At 44.5% G+C, this 18380-nt stretch overlaps 1 protein-coding gene across 8 annotated transcripts in view; it reads right to left on the bottom strand.

Moving 5' to 3' along the window:
* ERG (ETS transcription factor ERG) overlaps positions 1–18380 on the bottom strand; it is a 280942-nt gene that overhangs the window by 58237 nt on the left and 204325 nt on the right. For 6 of the 8 annotated variants that reach the window (XM_023191587.1, XM_023191601.1, XM_023191595.1 and 3 more), the window contains one exon: positions 8012–8229. The exons of the other annotated variants lie outside the window; for them this stretch is intronic. In XM_023191587.1, the coding sequence (XP_023047355.1) occupies positions 8012–8229 (218 nt within the window). The remainder of the gene's footprint in view (positions 1–8011; positions 8230–18380) is intronic. 8 annotated transcript variants of the gene reach the window in all.

Genomic DNA, 18380 nt, shown 5'->3' with positions numbered 1-18380 from the left:
CCTGCACCCGGCCAGCTTTGCTTAACTCTTAATCCATCTCCACTGAAGCTAACACAGTACATTATGCAGATTAAACACCAAATAAATGTTGGTTTCGTGCAGCATTTGTCAACTTCAACACTATTGCCACTTGGAGCCAGATCACTCTTTGGACAGGTTGGCGTAGGGGCTGGCAGGGGTGCTGCCCTGAGTACTGCAGGATGTCCCCGGCCACCAGATACCAGTAACACCTCCCAGCTGTGACCAGCAAAAATATGAGCATTGGCAAATGCCTCTGGGGGCAACATCACGCTGGTTGAGAACCACTGGGCTAATGAATTAAGATCCGCTGAGCTCAGGCAAGGAGGCAAGAGCCTCTTGTTTTACCTGGTGTTTATTAGAGGGAAGTTCCTGTCCCCAGTGTCTGGGGTGATGCTTAAAAGGGGCCCTTAAAGGGGCCTCTATGCTCATGAGTATTCCTAGTTATGGTTTGTCCATACCTCGTTTGGGGTACATTCTCCACGCCTTCGCCCATCCTTGCTTCCTCTTTTCCTCATGCCATATGTCCAACCCATCAGCAAAGCATGTTAATTCCACCTTCCAACTGTACCCAGGATGCGATTGCCTCTCCCACTCTCATGCAGACTTCTCCCATCCCACACCCAGATTTTCACACGAAGGTTTCAACACAGGAGTCAGAGAGGCCCTGCAAAATCTAAGTAACACTATATCCCTCCTTTGCCTAAAGTCCCCTAATGGTTTCTGAGCTCGCCTGAAAGTGAAAGTCAAAGTCCGGCAATGGCCGCACAGCCTCTCCAAACTCATCATCTATTACTCTTCTTCTTGGACACTAAACAGCAGCCACGATGGCCTCCTTGTTGTCCTTGAACACGTCAAGCTGACCTCAGGGCCTTTGCATTTATTATTCCCTCGTCTTGGAATCTTTTCTGCTGTTTAATCACGGGCCTTCTCTCTCACTGCCTTTGTGGCTTTACTCAAACATCGCTTTTTTGTGATCTTCTCCAGCCACCTTCTTTATTGCTGCCATCCCCTCACAGCTTTATTTTTCTCCTTAGCATTGACCACGATCTAACCTGCTGTGTGTTTTCATAAGTGATCTGATGTCATGACCATCTTCACTGCTAGAAAGCGAACTTAGTGAGGCAAAACATTTTTGTATATTTTATTACTCTATCCCAAGTGCCTAGAAAAGTGACTGCACATAGTAGGTGCTCAATAAATATTCACTGAATGAATGAATGACTGTATGCATCAACAGTATGTCTAAGGCCCAGACAGACCCAGCAGGTAAACCCTACTTTTTCTCATCTCCATCACACTACAAGTGGCATGTTTTTAAAATAACATCTATAAAGCATCTTGCTATCTGACCCGAGGTTGGAATTATTCATGGCACACAATGAATCTCCGTCCCAGAGAGAGGCAAGGCCCAGATAGCATCGTCTCTCGCTGCACAGGTCCAGCTGGGCAAAGCATCAATGTAGTGGGAGGGAAGGAGGTATTTCTCAACTCAGGCAAGGACTTCTGGGGAACCCCGCGTCCGCGTGGATTCTCCCAGATCATTCGCTGGGTGGGCCACCTTCACCCAGATGTTAGGCGTTCTCATTTTTCATCTCCTTGAATCGTGCAACAGAGCCGCGGTCCTCAGACTACCAGGCAGCGGAATCCTGCAGAGGGCTCCTTCCAACACAGCGTGCTGGACTGCCACCCAAGGCTCTTGGATTCTAGGGCAGGACCTGAGAAGCCGCGTCTCAAACAAGCTCCCAGGGGGAGGTGACGCTGCTGGTCCCGGAGCCCAGGTTGAGAACCACCACACCAGGGGAACCTTCACTCAACAGAATCGAACATGGCAATGGCTCCAGGTGGCCTGCAAACTGGGCTGAGGGAGGACTCACAGCATGGCACATAAACTAACTGAGTTCCACCTGCAGTGAGCCTCCAGGTGGGCCTCACAAAATCACCATCGCCCGTGGAAAAGGGAAGGTGCCGCTTAGCGTAAGCTGCCTGTGATCTGGCTGGCCTGAGCTGGGGATGCTGAGATAGAGGAAAAGCAGCCTCCTTTGCACAGACCTGCCAGCCTGCTCACGTGAAGACAGTTTGTTTGTGGACCATGAGTGAGCAGGTGTTACCTCTTGGCTTACCCTGCCAGTCTATCACGACTTGAGCTTTAGGGATCTCACAGCGAATTCAGGCCATTGGTAGGGAGCTCACGAGAGGCTGAGCAGGCACCGATACTCCCAGCTGGGCCCTTGGTGTGGATGGCACAGGAAAACAGCTGGTTTTAGTTTGGCTGCACACTGACAGTTCTCCATTGTGGCTTTCTGGTGCGTGAGGCTAGAGTGAAGAAAGGGAGAGCGTGGCTGTGGACCACCGAAGCTGAGAAATGATGTCCTGTGTCTACACAACGTGCAATGAGATTAGTGTCTGCAAGAATTCTGCCGTTTGATCTGGCAGTGGCCAAGCCAAACCCACAAGGACGTCCCAATTGGCTCACAAAGCAGTGGTTCCTTTCTCTCCTGTTTTTCTTTTATTATGTTTTACAGAAGCTCTATTATAACGCAACAGATCTCATTTCACCACTTGTATTTCATTTCAGGAGCTTGTAAGCACGTTAGGGCTGAGGTTTTCTAGAATTCCACTATTTGGTTGGGAACTAAGTCCTTCCTTCCTCTCAAAGCACATGGCCTTTTTCTCCGTGGGTACTGGATGGATAGGGATGGACAGAGGGCATCATTCCCAAGCTGGATATTCTATGCAGAAGGAGGTGGGCCATGTTCTTGCAAGACCTATGGGCAGAGAGTGTACTTCTCCCATGGAGGTGTTTGCAAGATAGTCAGGGGCCACAAAGGTAACAGCCCACAAGTTCTAGCCAAAGAGTAATATTTGACTTATGTAACTTCCCCTTGGACTTGACTTCAAGAGGTACGTGCACTACAGGAAAGCCCATTATGCATAAGCTAAGAGGAGGGACAATTAGAAGAAGCTACTGGGCCAGGGGCCAGGAGATGGGCTAACTCCCTGGCACAGCTGGCCTGGGGCTTCGGAGTCTGGAAGGATGCAGGTGCAGGCAGTGCAGCGTTCAGCAGCTGCATTCCCAGCGGGGCTCCTCCAGAGTCGGGGAGCCACACACAGCTCTGCAGCATCTCTGCTGTGAACCCCTCCGTGGCAGAATCTATACCTCCATGAACCCTACCTCTGACCCAGCCCCTCAAGCTGGGCTAACACAGCCCAGTGCTGGTTCATGGTGTCCAAAATAAAGCAGAGTGAATCACGCCCATGTTCCTTTTTATGGAGCTGCGCCTGACATTCATAAAGAGCCCACAGTAAGGCCGGGCATGCGGCTCACGCTTGTAATCCCAGCATTTTGGGAGGCTGAGGTGGGTGGATCACCTGAGGTAAGGAGTTCGAGACCAGGCTGGACAACACGGTGAAACCCTATCTCTGCTAAAAATATGAAAACTAGCCACTTGGGAGGCTGAGGCAGGAGAATCACTTGAACTCGGGAGGCAGAGGGTGCAGTGAGCCGAGATCGTGCCATTGCATTCCGGCCTGGGTGACAAGAGCAAAACTCTGTCTCAAAACAACAACAACAACAACAAAAAAAAAACCACAGTGAGTCAGCAAAGCCTGTGGATTGGATCCCAGGCAGCCCTTTGTCTGCCCCAAGGCTGCCTCCAACCTCTGGCTGAGATGAGTCTTAGCTCCACTGACAACCTTTCAGCTTTCTTTTCCCCCAGTCCCCTTCAGGAAGCCCGCTGAATTCTTCATAGCAGGACACTGACTCACCACTTACGTTTCAGCTCTTTCAGGTCACTGAGCTTGAGCAGTCCCCTAGGGAACCTCTGACCTGACACGCCACCAGCCAGGCTGAGTTCCAGCAGCAGCAGTGAACTGAGCCCCCAGAGTACACTGGTTTAGAGATCTAAAAACTACAACAGGCCACCAGTCACTGATCAATGCAGCATCCCTGGAAGCCAGGTGTGGGGGTCGGTGTCCTGGGTCAACTTGGCCAGGCTGTAGCACCCAGTGACTTAATCAAACGCTAACTGAGGTGGTACTGGGAAGGCATTTTGTGCAGGTAACTCAGTCAGTTGAACTTGACTAAAGGAGATTATGTTGGATGATGTGAGTGGGCCTCATCTATCAGCTGAAGGCCTTAAGAACAAAGCCTGTTGTTTCCAGAGAAGAAGAAATTCTGCCTCAAGACCGTAACACAGAAATCCTGCCTAGTTTCCAGCCTGCCAGCCTCTCCTGCAAATCTCAGACCTGCCCACTCCCACAACTGCATGAGTCAATTCCTTCCAATAAATATCTTAAAATATTAAAATATCCTATAGATTCTATTTCTCTAGAGAATCCCAACTGATACACCAGGCCAGCACCCAGACACAATGCCAGGAGACACAGAGCTCTGGGGGAGACGGGCATGAGCTCTGTATCTTTGTCTTCTACAGAGGATTAGTGTCAGCCACTCCTCTCCCTCCCCCTGCAACATCCTTGGGGGTGGGGGACGATGACACTTGGTGACTGGTTGACATCTGTACACTGCCAGATGCCTCAAAGCTGAGGCGGCCTCTGCAGCCAGCATTCCTCCCCTGCCTATTTCAACCCAGCTGCCCTCTTCCTCAGAGGAGGCACGTAGGCCTGGACTGAAAGCAGATGGGGTCCACCTTGTTCTCTTCATGAACAGCACCTGCCAAACCCACATCGCTGCGAATCCACCAGAGGACCTGGAGGATGAAGAGGATGACATGATGGTCTTCACCCAGTATTCACCCACCAAAACACATCACCGATGCTTCAAGAGCTGGAACAGCATTGAAAGTTTATGACGGGAGCAATGAGAAGTCTGTGAGCCCCGAGAGGGGAAGCTCTTAAAGTTCCCATCGTTTCCTTGAAAGAAAATGTCCAGGCCAGGTGCGGTGGCTCACACGTGTAAACCCAGCAATCTGAGAGGCCGAGGTGGGTGGATCGAGTTCGAGACCAGCCTGGCCAACACGGTGAAACCCCGTCTGTACTAAAAATACAAAATTCAGCCAGGCATGGTGGTGCATGCCTGTAATCACAGCTACTCAGGAAGCTGAGGCAGGGGAGTCGCTTGAACCCGGCAGGTGGAGGTTGCAGTGAGCCGAGATCGTGCCACTTCCCTCCAACCTGGGTAAAAAAGAGCAAAACTCCATCTAAAAGAAAAAAAAAAAAGAAAATGTCCAGTTCCCCTGAAAAAGATTTCCCAGAAAGAGACCCTCAGCGCAGCACCAGCCTTTCACTTGCCTGGCAGAATAACCACCCAGGAGCTTTCCCCAGTCTGCTGTGCTGAGGGCCCTGGGAGAAATGCCCTGGTGTCTTTCTTACGGACTGAAGCCCCTTGCCTGTGGCTCAGGGTTGCCCCAAACTCCCAACCTGCACCCTGGGGTCACAACATAGGCTGGAAAAGCAGCCCCACGCCTGGCCAGGCGGGAGAGGAGACAGCAGCTACCAAGGGGAATCACAGGCCCACGCTAAGGAAAACAGTGTTTGCATTTCTCCCACAAACAGAATGCTTATTTTATTTTAAATTCGGGAATAACACAGTGAGAATAGCAGAAACTTTCATTTCTGGAGCACTGTTCTTGCCTCCTCACTCGGTCTCCCTTTGGAGGCTTGCTGAATCCAGACTGGCCCCAGGCCAGACTCTCAAACAAGGGCCAGGACATGGCTCACTCTGCCTGTTGTCCATCGGAAATCATCTCAATGCCCCTTTGTCTGAGGCGTTTCCTTCCTCTCTCTCCCCTTTCCAACATCCCCTACCTCCCTGCAGGTGAATTGCCCATAGGTAGAAATTAGCCTCTGCAGAAGAAAAGCTTTAGAAATACGTCCCAGTCTTAGTGTCTCTGCCGTGATCATGCTGGCGTATATGGGATCATATGACTCCACCCAAAACAGAATTCATTCAGTGTTCCCAGGCTGTGTTCCACCAACTGATCTCCTGCATAAACACTGCTGCATTCTTTAGAACATGATTAGCCTGCATTCTTCGGTGTTTCAGAAATATATACAGCTAATGATCAGCAGAAACACTGTATCAAATGTATAGGATTTATGGATAAAAAATATTTAGATGTGGCCGGGCGCGGTGACTCAAGCCTGTAATCCCAGCACTTTGGGAGGCCGAGACGGGCGGATCACGAGGTCAGGAGATCAAGACCATCCTGGCTAACACGGTGAAACCCCGTCTCTACTAAAAAATACAAAAAACTAGCCGGGCGAGGTGGCGGGCGCCTGTAGTCCCAGCTACTCGGGAGGCTGAGGCAGGAGAATGGCGTAAACCCGGGAGGCGGAGCTTGCAGTGAGCTGAGATCCGGCCACTGCACTCCAGCCTGGGCCACAGAGTGAGACTCCATCTCAAAAAAAAAAAAAAAATATATATTTAGATGTAATCATTAACTTCTCACAACTTTGGTGCCCTGGACCCATCACTGCATTTTCTACCCATGTCCTTCCATAACTCCTGGAAGGAATCTCTTGATGAGATCCAAGATGGGCCTGCCTCGAGCTCCACTTAAAGGACCAGTGTGGTGGCAATATTTAGCATCAGAGCCAGTGCCCTTTCAGGAAGCTAGATGCACAGACGTGAACTGACTTCTCGGAGTGGAGGAACGCTCTGGCATCTCCCATCTCCCCATCTGGCACGTCCAGCCTTGCTGCTGACATTCCCTCTAGGACACTGTGACTTGGCACCTTCATTAACACCACACTAGGAATTGACGCAACCGTTTCCAGACTTATAAACTATGACACTTATAATAAACCTTTTTAGCGTTCAAACATGTATGTAACAAAAAGGCCCCATTACAGCTTCAACCGAGTGGAAAATGCTCAGGGTGTGGAGTCAAACGCTCCTGGTTTAAATCCAAATTCTGATTCCATTTAAGTGGTGATTTGGGGTCAGATTGGAAATGCCTGATCACAGGTTTCTTCATCCATCAAATAGGGTCAAGTGTGCTTCATCAGGGGCTGCTTGGAGGACTGAGGGGCTACTGGATATAAAAGAGCTTTGTACACAGTAAACTGTCTGAAAATGTGAGCTGTTCTTATGACCGGATGGTAGATTATGCAACATTTAAAAGAAATAATCTGTTCTTTATCCTAAGATTTGATATTCTTTTTCCTGAATACATATGGGGTATTAGATAATAATTAAAATTAATTTTACTTTTCAAAACTACACATAATTCAATGCTTTTTGAGGGCCAGGGACAGTTCTGCATTTGGTAATACATTTTACATGACAGTCGCATGTTCGTGACAAACTCAGGGAAGCTAATAATTACGGGAGACACCGGAGCGGGCTTTACGTTTAAGCTAAGAGGAGAAAATAAAACAGCAGGCATTAAGAGAAGAGGACCGCAGGGATCGGAGGGTGGGGTGAGGGTGGAGGGCAGATAATGGAGATCCACTAACAAATTCAAATGGCTTGGACATACGCTGCACCGCCTGGCCACTAGCTGACACTCTCCCTTTGTGAAAACACAAGACAGCATTATTTTACAGGCAATCAAACCTCAGATGAATTCCACCATATGTGGGCAAGGCTCCCCTCCCACAGAGCCCTCGTGCCTGGGAAATAGAATTGAACACATCTTCAAAGAGAGTTCTTGGTAAATATACTACTGATTTTACAAACTCCATCCTCTACACAAACCACTGGAGAACACATTTTCCCAGCACTGCCCAACGTCACCGTTCAATGGCCTTTCTTTCTTCCTTCTTTTTTTTCTTTTTTTTTGTTAGCCAGAGTCTTGCTCTGTCGCCCAGGCTGGAATGCAGTGGCATGATCCCGGCTCACTGCAACCTCTGCCTCCTGGATTCAAGCGATCCTCCTGCCTCAGACTCCCGAGTAGCTGAGACTACTGACACAGTGGCCTTGTTTTCTAAGTCAATCTTTGGAGAAGCATGACTCACTTCCACTTTGTCTTTCTAAAGGATAGGAAAATGGGAGGTTGGGGAGAGAAAGGGGCGGAAGTCTCCTTACCTTGAGCCATTCACCTGGCTAGGGTTACATTCCATTTTGATGGTGACCCTGGCTGGGGGTTGAGACAGCCAGTCCTGCTGAGGGACGCGTGGGCTCATCTTGGAAGTCTGTCCATAGTCGCTGGAGGAGGACGCGGTCATCTCCGTCTTAGCCAGGTGTGGCGTTCCGTAGGCACACTCAAACAACGACTGGTCCTCACTCACAACTGATAAGGCTTCCTGAATGCCCAAAGAAACACGTAATTCAAGACACTCTAACAGACAGTCACGTTTCAAAAAGTTGTTGATTTCAGAGTCCTTTCTAACTGGGACCACATTTTAGATAGTTTTTACAGACTCCATTTCTACCCTTCAGAAGAAAAAAGTAGCTTGTTTTTCTTTCCTCCAGACAGTAAGAGTTAGAAATGCCAGCCTAGAAAAACTTTTATGCAGGTCTCGAAGCATCCCAGGCTTGACTGCGGCAGGGCAGCACAATATCCACTTTAATCTCAACTTAAGAAGTTGAATTTCAAAGGTCTTAGAAGACACCTAATTGCATGTGTCATTACTTGACAAATGCAATCTATAATTCAAGCAGACAGGGTACAGAGCGGTCATGAAGATTAAAAAAAGAAATCTGAAGGCCAACACCTAAGCATCTGGCAAAATTGCCACATTCCCGGGGATTCTGAGGAAGAGGGACTTAGAGGAAGACAGAGGGATCAATGGAGAACCAAAGGGCAACCAACCAAAGATACAAACGTTTCCACTCTAAGTTATTAGCTGAAGTAGAGTTTCAAGTGGTGATTCCATGATGGTGAACATCTGGATGATAAATGAACCAAAAAAAAAAAAAAAAAAAAAAAAGCTGTGAAGTATCCAGATGCTTCCAAACACCACAATGTTTAAAATATCTGGATCACTGACAAGCTCTTTTTCCCCCTTACTTTCGATTAATATCTTAGCTCTTTTGCATGATTTGGTGAGAAGAAATAGCCATTTGTCATTGCTGGATCCATCATTTTTCATGGTTTTAAGTCAAACAAGTAGTTAGCCAATGGCTATGTTTATATTCTACAGCCAATGAGCAATGGCAAGTTTGGGAAACTTCAACGACTTAAATGTGCCTTCTGCTGCAATCACACAGAGCTGCTGTGATACAATCCCATTTTGGTTCTTATAACAGACAAAAAAAAATCCATATGAACTTTCATTTTTATATTAGTCTTCTGGCATCTTCAGTGTTGACATCAACTAGTGAGAAGCAAAGGCTAGTTGGGCCACACATTTTTATTTAAAAAGAAAAAAAAAAGAAAAAAGAACTTTGGGGCCAGAGCAGGGGAAGCACGGGAGTGTGGGCTTTGCAGACCCTTCCAGTCCAAACTTCTCATCTCCAAATGAGAAATCTGAGACCCAGAAAGGTCCAGACCTAATCTTGAACAAGCTGGCCATGATCAACTAGGGGATTAGTGACGGGAATGACTTTGAATTACCATCTGCCTTCTCCTTGCCCCCACAGCCCTATGATGCCCTTTGTGACATGTTTTTTTATTTGGGACATGTGTTTAAATTAGCACTCTCCTCCCCTTCTTTGAATTGGCCTTTAAATAAATAAGGTGCTTCCCATCAGTGATTGCATCCTAGAAGCAGCCCTTCTGAGATGGAGAGCTCCCTCCCCACCCAGAAGGATCAGCATCTTTAGGAAACAATTACCCCAACCCCATATCTACTCTGTCGCTCGATCCTCCACCTGCCCCAGGACCAAGTATTTTCCTTAGCTTCCCAAGCGCACAAAATTCTTTGCTAGACGCACTGCACTGAGAATCAGCAAGGAGGAAGAATCAAAAGCAACTTGAACCTCTGTCTCTTAAAGTGGTGGTCAGGTATCTGTGCATATGCAAAAGTGCCTTTCCTGGGCTCCATTAGAACCTGCAGAATTACAGCTCTGTGACACCCTGGGAAAGACTAAGCCTGGTGTTCAAAGAGTAATGCAAAATGTACCAAAAAGTCAGTTATGCCAGACAGAGAACCAGAATCAGACACGAGGGAAAAAAATCATCTTGAATAGACAGCAAAATCAAACTCACCAACAATCAAAAATAATACGAGAGGGTGACACAGAGGTTGACAGTACAGAAACGGCATCCCAGATGTTAGGGAACCTGAAATTCATGGCTTTCTCTTCCAGTCACAATTGAGTGGCCAAATCAAGGAGTCTAAACACATAGATGTGGGTTTCAAAGTAAAATCAGCACCACAGACTTAGTGTAGTCATGCTAATTCAGACAAAAATTAGACCTTCTTAAAAACTTTTTGCAAAACAGATACTCCCTTCCCATGGTGGCACTGGGTAGTGTGTTTTACAGGCTCAGAACAGGAAACAGAGCTGATGGCTGCTGCCTGTCTCCTTCCTGGGCCTGAGCCTCGACCAAGGCTCGCAGGGGAATAACACACTATGTAATGTTAGCTTTGGCTCACCCATGATGAGAAACATGAACGAACGTGTGATTTATATCAGAAATTGGCAAAAACAGGTTATATATATAAGAAACAGGCTAAATTTAAAATTACAAACTAAAAAGAAAACAGCTGCAACAACAACAAACAAGCAATAACTTTAAAGTATTAGTATCTCTCCAAGATAAAGTAAGATACTCTTGCAAACAAAGCCAACAGCTACATAAATGTTGCGTAAGATTGAATAAGAAAAAAAAATACCAAAATATTAGAACTCAAATGAAGCTTAAGTGTGTGTTTGTAGGGGAAAGAATCCATTCTCACATCTGGCAAAGCATTATTTCAGCACATGGTTTTCTAAAGAAAGAAATCAAAGTTAATTGAGATCGATTTAGGAAGGAAAAAATCCCTTAGAAATGCTAGAGACACGGGAGGCACGCCTTCTTTCTTTGCATCTTAAAATTCTTCTCACAGTTAATATTGCACAAAAATGAGAAAGGAAATATAATTCAGAATATTGCAAGCAAACCCTCAGTTGCTTTTGCTCATTAGAAGGGAAAAACTTTGAAAATAAGGAAGCTTCAGGATAAACATTTCAAAAGGGGTGAAATACTCTCCACATTTTGAAAAGACACAGCAACCCAAACTATACCCCCAAGTGATTCTCACTCAACAAAGACCGTTGAACACCTAGAATGAAGTACAGCCCAGGAAAAGGAAACAAATGAATACAGAAAACCTCTGTCACACACACATTCGGGGAGTAAGAAGCAGCCGAGGGTAGTGTTCACAGACCCACTTCCACAAGAGAGGTCACTAACGTTAAGTGCTGTTCTTCGAAAGCAAACCAAGCCACAGCCGCGCCACATCTTTGTCCTCCCATTTGACTTGGCTGTTGGCAGGTTTCATCATCCCTTTGGTTAAAGCTTGAATGGACACAGGCTGCTGCATAGGACCCTCCCTGCCTGGCAGCCCTGTGACTTCAAAGGGGAGACAGGATCTAGCCCAGTAGGATTAAAACCAGAAAAAGAGTGCTGAACACAAGCTGCTAACCAGGACCACATGAGTTCCTTAACTCCAGCTCTAGAAGAGACTTCCTGGCCTTGACTGACATGTCCCTTCTTCCCTGCAGCCTGGCTCCTCCTCTTTATAGCTAGGAGATCTCACCTACCTACTTACCTGCCTGCCTACCTGCCGGCGGGGGTAGGCTGCTGCCTTAGTTAGCATGTATAGATTGTTACTGCAGAAACTCTGGCCACCCACAGGGTTTGGGATCTGCTTTGGTGGCTTTGTAACAGAGAATATTTTAAACATCAAAATCTGGCAGATACGTGGCATAATAATTTCATATGCCTACTTCTATGTTACCATAAAAAGACCTGAACTTTAGATTGGTGTTTGCCAATGTGTGGGGTGTTTTTTTTCTGTAGCTCCAGGAAAGTTGGGATACTCCCATCAGGCAAATGGCAGGCTACCACGGCCATTTTTAAAGAACTTATGAGAAACACATAATTCTAAGCAAATTACCCCCAAACAAAAGGTACTGCTGTGTTAGTACTACAGTGTTTATTATTTCATTTCAATACAGAATATACCAATAACATAGGAGGACCATTCCTCTGGATTTTGGTCACGGGATAAGTTCCAGAAATGAGGGGAGGCCCCATCAGGTTGTATTTCATATTATAACACTAAAATATGCATTTATTTTCAAGTAACTAGAGTACAAAAAAGGATTCAAACTACTTAGATTAAAACACTAAGAAAGAAAGCTAACAAAGTTGAAAGCATACTGACATTTTCAGCAAAATATTTCAGGAATCCTGAGGCCTTTCTATAACAGATGAATATTTTGCAAGATGCATATTTCTCAACCAAAGTATTAGAAAATAAGGGCCCAAATTGATTCTAATTTGTGATCCCTATAGCTCATAAAAATATGACATTGTTAATACAGAGAATCCATCATACCTAAACTCTTGAAAATCTCAAAGTGTTGAAACTGAGAAAATCTTAAAGAATGGTCAACTGAATTTCACATCTGGAGTAAACAAAGGTATTCGGGGAAATGGTCCTTTCATGGTTTTCAAAAATTAGGAAGATGGCCAGATTAGACCTCCAGAGAATTGGATTATCAAATTCATCTTCAATGTTTCCAAGTCTTATATGTGATAATTATTTTATAATTATGAAAAACAAATGGAACAACTAAGTGGAACAAGAATTTTATGATCATGATCATGCTTAAAAAAAAAAAAATTCTTGGGTGGGCCATGGTGGCTCACTGCCATAATCCAAGCACTTTGAGAGGCCAAGGTGGGTGGATCACGAGGTCAGGAGATCGAGACCATCCTGGCTAACATGGTAAAACCCTGTCTCTACTAAAAATACCAAAAAAAAAAAAAAAAAAAAAATTAGCAGGGCATGCTGGCAGGTGCCTGTAGTCCCAGCTATTCAGGAGCGTGAGGCAGGAGAATTGCTTGAACTGGAGAAGTGGAGGCTGCAGTGAGCCGGGATCACGCCACTGCACTCCAGGCAGGTTGACAGGGCGAGACTCTGTCTCAAAAATAAATAAATAAATAAAATAAAAACGAAAATAATCTGAAAGAAGTCCTTGCTGCTATCACAATACAGTGTGGAGATCATTCATTTAGGAAGCCAATATCATCTTAAATCAATAGCCTGCTTTTTCTGTCAGTTTTAATCTCATTTCAATCCAATACAAAACCCTTCCTTAAATTTCTCTTGCATATAAACAAGCAGAATTTGGTACATCACTTAACTCCCTATACTGCCATGATTAGATATCTTTTAACCACTTTCATAAATAGCTTACCCACCAAATAAACCAGGTTACCTTGTTAAGCACTTTGCATGCAATATCCTCTTAAATTCAATTTTGCTGATTATAAGATACACCACTTTTCACATTTTATCAACTCTGAAATATGAAAATCAAAGGCCTACCCTAGGTATTAGGCAGCATTTCTTCTTCTCTGATGGCAGATAAAAAATGGGACATTTTATAACCAATGATGTCTTACATTTTATGAAAAATGATCATTTAATCCTTGCAACTGTCCTATAAGGTCAGCTGTGATTCTTGCCCACCCATCAGAAAGTGGGATTAGAGAAGTAACATCAACAGTGAGGACGAGGTAGAAACAGGGTTTGTGTCTCTGAATGGAATCATTCCCCAGGGCTGTACACTGGCCATTACCTGGGTGTTACTGGAAGGAAGAAGTTGGATTAAGGAAAGTCACACGGTGGAGTGTTTTGGTGCCTGCTTTTGCCATGAGAGATAGAAACACCTAGATAGAGACAGAGAGAGAAAGGCTGGTAGAGGGAAGAGACAGAAGAAGGATGAAGGGATAAATGTCCAGAATCCCTGGATTTAGGATGGAACAAAGGATCTGGACAGTAAATGGAGAGTGTTGGAAACCAGTAAGGACTTCTCTGGGTATACCACTCTCTTCTATGAGCCTAGGGATGTGTAGCAATGGACCCCGCATCCAGTTAATTATTTCTTTTGCAATGGCTTAAATCAACAACCCTGTTCTTTTCTTTGATGAATCAGATTATTCAGACACAAAGACACGACAAGGTGTTGGGATGTGTTCATTGCAGGTGGATGCCTGCCTTCTCTTAATGAGTACTATGCAGGAAAACTAGGACAGGTAGGAGAACCATTTATACATATGCTGCAGCCTGTGCCACTTTGGGTGGCCTTTAACGGATGTCTGCAGACCTAAGGATACTGGAAAACTATTTATTAGGCCGTCGCAGGCCTATTGTTTATAGTTTCTCTTTAAGGCAGCACACATACAGTAGATGCTTCTAAAAGGTCTAGTATCTAATTGTATTTGCAGGAGGAAAAAGCAACACAAACAAAATAGGCAATGCGCTTAGAAAAAGCTCTGCTCTCCCACCATAAGCCCAACGAAGATACGGCAGTCCTTCAGGAGGTTTTATTCTAAATGTGTGCACTTTTGCCATTCTGATGCCACCGGTATCTCATTAAGAAAGAATATTCATCTGACCAGTGTGTCTTTTATTTACAGCACACAAAAAAGTCAAACGTGGTAAGCGAAAGAAGCTTCGCCAAACTGGGGGTGATCATTTTTGCCCCTTCTTGATATGATTTTTTTTCTTAATTCTTCAGAGAAGGAAGCATTAACATCTTATATTAAATGCAGTATCTAGCTTTGTGTTCACGTTTTTCTAATTTAACACATTGCTATTTTAGTCCTTCAAAAATATAAAAACTTCTTGGATTAACCTCAAAGGAAAAATGTATGTAGGCAAATGAAGTCCTTCTAAAGACAGTATTTCTCCAATCTGGTATCGCTTCAGTGTCAAACAATGTCACCACTCACAACACTTGTTCAGTGCTAACAAAATGAGACCCAGAACTAGTGTCCAGATACATTTGCACATACATATATACACACACACACATGCATACATAGGTACACATATACGTGTGCGTGCATGCAAATACATACATACACAAATACATATATACATACACACACATATACAGATATGTATACGCATATATACAAATGCATATATAAGTGTATGCATATATGCTAATAGATGCCTATACAAATACATGCATATATACAATACATAATGTATATACAAATACATCATACATATGTATACATATTACTAAATACATATTAAGATAATAAGGAGAGATGAAAATCTTTATCCTTATTATCTTTACTAATAGAATGCTTTAGAGGACTTTCAGACATTTTTTATCTTTAATCATATCCACTAGGGCAAATGTTGCCTAAAAGATAAAGAGAACCTGGCTTCTTCCCATTTCACCTCTGCTCCTTCCTCTCTTATCCTAGACGGTGCTTTACCCTACGCAACGCTCAGCACATCCCTTCAGAACAGACTTAGTTGGGGATCCACTCCCTCCATGCTCTTCAGCCGATTTTCCCTGCTCTGGACTCACTGGGTTTCTCAGGGCTCTGAGAAGGCCTGGCTGGTGCCAGCAATTCTTTCTGCCCACAGACTTCTCCCCTCGCCTTGCCTCGCCTTTATTAAAATATAAGCATTTTCAAGGCTGGCTCTTCTGTATGTCTGCTCCTAGAAATAAGACAATTTCTTAACCTCAGATGTTTGTTGGTGTTCATAATAGCCCTAGGACTAAGTTATCAGGTGATATTACAGCCCCATCATAATGCTATAAATGGGGTCCACAAAATTCTATTACATCCAAATGAAGAGACATGTTTTTGTGAGATAAATGGGTTGTGTAGCCAATGGTCAGGAGTTCCAGGGAGTTTGGAAAATAATTGCCATTGGCAATATGTCTGCAGTCATATTACCAAAGAGTACATTATTGCAGAGTTTCATCTTAAATCCACATAGGCTTAAATAGAGACTTCTTAGAGCTAAGCAACCTATGAACAGAATAAGACTTACTGGAAAATGAACGTTTGCAAAAGAAGGAGGGAGCATTCAATCTGGAAATCAGAAACTCTAGAAATATTGTGAAAGATTGGAGCATTGTAGAAAAATGTGAAAGAAAGAATAGTTATGTCCACATAATGAAAACTAGATTTAAATGAGCCTTGGGAGATTAAGAATTTCAACCAACGTAATTTAAAAACAACTCTTTGTTTTCTCAGTGCCATGCAGAATAAACCCTGAATGCATCTGAAAGGACAATGAACTGGGACTCTTTGCCCTGGCAAATGTCATTGAACTGTTTAACAAACAATGTGCCTGTGATGTTAACAACTTATTTTCTTCTTTAAAGAATCGCTTTTATGGCTGGGCGCAGTGGCTCACTCACTCCAGTAATCCCAACATTTTGGCAGCAAGGCAGGTGGATCACCTGAGGTCAGATGTTGAGAGCAGCCTGGCTAACGTGATGAAATCCTGTCTCTACTAAAAATACAAAAAGTTAGCTCGGTGTGGTGGTGCACACCTGCAATCTCAGCTACTCAGGAGGCTGAGGCAAGAGAATTGCTTGAACCCGGGACGGGGAGGTTGCAGTGAGCTGACATCGCGCCATGGCACTCCAGCCTAGGCAACAAAACTCCGTCTCAAAAAAAAAAAAAAGAAGAAGAAGAATCACTTTTTCTTCCCAGTAGGCTTCTCTCCTTCTTTGGAGATGAGCAAAAAGCATAAAAACATCTGTGGAAACCTCCTGTTTGTATGTTTTACATGGGTGCAAAAAATGCACTCACTATCCGTTTAGGTCCTTCCAAGAGAGCTGGTTCTACTCTTGACACTCAAAACTTTTTATTTCTCTAATCACTGTCATCATATATTACTCACGAATATTCATCAAAACCCTTTTCCTTCTTTTTTATCTAGTTTTAAATAATTCATTTGAGATAAAAAGAACTTTTTCTTTCCTTTTTTTTAATCACTCAGTGGAGGATGAACATGAAGCTATACCAATGAGTAGGAGACCGTCTGGTAGAGCACTGGAGCCAGGGATGGGGATCTGAAGATGGAAGATGTGAGTTTCGAACTGGGCTCTGCCCTTGCTCTGGGAATCACCTGGGTAAATCCTTTAACCCTTTCCTGCCCCAAGTGTGAGCTGAGAGCTTGCCAGAAACGCAGATTCGGAGTCTCCAGCCCTGCTGAATCGGAATCCGCTTTGAAACAACTTCCCCAGGTGAGCTGGGTGCCTGCTCACTTCAACAAGTACTGCAATATCCTTTTTGGACTCTCAATTTCTTCAACTATAAAGGTGGTACTGATGGCAACCAGCTGCCAAGCAGTTCTCTCCCAGGACAGTTAAATGGGCCAAATAAGCTTGTATGTGTAACAGGTTTCATAAATCTTAATACTGTATTTAAATTATCATCACATGACAGAAAGGTGATGTGAACGACTCCAGACCTCAACATGTGAACCATCAGAATCACCCATCTCTAGTCATACTATTCTAACAAGCCAGATGCAAGGAAAATCACAGTCTCGTGTGCAAATTATCACTTATTTTTTGTAAGTACTGGATTTTCAAACCATGTATCTACCTAACAGAGACGAAAGGAGATCTAGCATCCTTTATTTCAAGAGCACATCTGCCACTTTGATTTAGCCTTTTTGGTCCCTGGTCCAGTTTATTTGTGGGGTTTCCATTCAAATCCTACATTAGTTTGTTTAATGTCAATTAACTCAAAGCTTTGTACAGGAAGGAAGGAATTTTGGCATGCCCCGCAGCGTGCTGCTGGTATTCTCTACACAACAAGACAATAAATGAATGAATATACCAGGATCTTGTAACATAATGTTCTTTTTTTTTTAACCTAGAATAGCACAAGGCAGATAGTTGATAGCCCTCAAACTTCTGAAGAAAAGGTTTTTCTTCTGGGATGTGGAATTCATAATGCTCATTATGGTAACTTTCCCTAAAACTCGTTGAAGTTTTCATAAACTATGGGGAAGTGTGTGTTTTTTTGTTGTTTTTTGTTTTTTTTTTGAGAAAGAGTCTCGCTCTGTCGCCCAGGCTGGAGTGCAGTGGCCGGATCTCAGCTCACTGCAAGCTCCGCCTCCCGGGTTTACGCCATTCTCCTGCCTCAGCCTCCCAAGTAGCTGGGACTACAGGCGCCCGCCACCTCGCCTGGCTAATTTTTTGTATTTTTTAGTAGAGACGGGGTTTCACCGTGTTCGCCAGGATGGTCTCGATCTCCTGACCTCGTGATCTGCCCGTCTCGGCCTCCCAAAGTGCTGGGATTACAGGCATGAGCCACCGCACCCGGCCTTCTCTCCCTTTTTCTAAATTTTTAAATTTTTTGGTAGAGATGAGTCTCACTGTGTTGCCCAGGCTGGTCTGGAACTCCTGGGCTCAAGTGATCCTCCCTGCTTACCTCCCAGAGTGCTGGGATTACAGGTCTGAACCGCCCCTGGCTGTGGTTTTCTCTCTCATGCAGTTTTTTTTTTTTTTTTTTTTT

Source organism: Piliocolobus tephrosceles, chromosome 19, assembly GCF_002776525.5.
Source record: "Piliocolobus tephrosceles isolate RC106 chromosome 19, ASM277652v3, whole genome shotgun sequence".
In the NCBI taxonomy this organism is placed as follows: Eukaryota; Metazoa; Chordata; class Mammalia; order Primates; family Cercopithecidae; genus Piliocolobus; species Piliocolobus tephrosceles.
The sequence above is the reverse complement of the archived record's forward strand: the minus strand, read 5'-3'. Positions and strand labels throughout refer to the sequence as shown.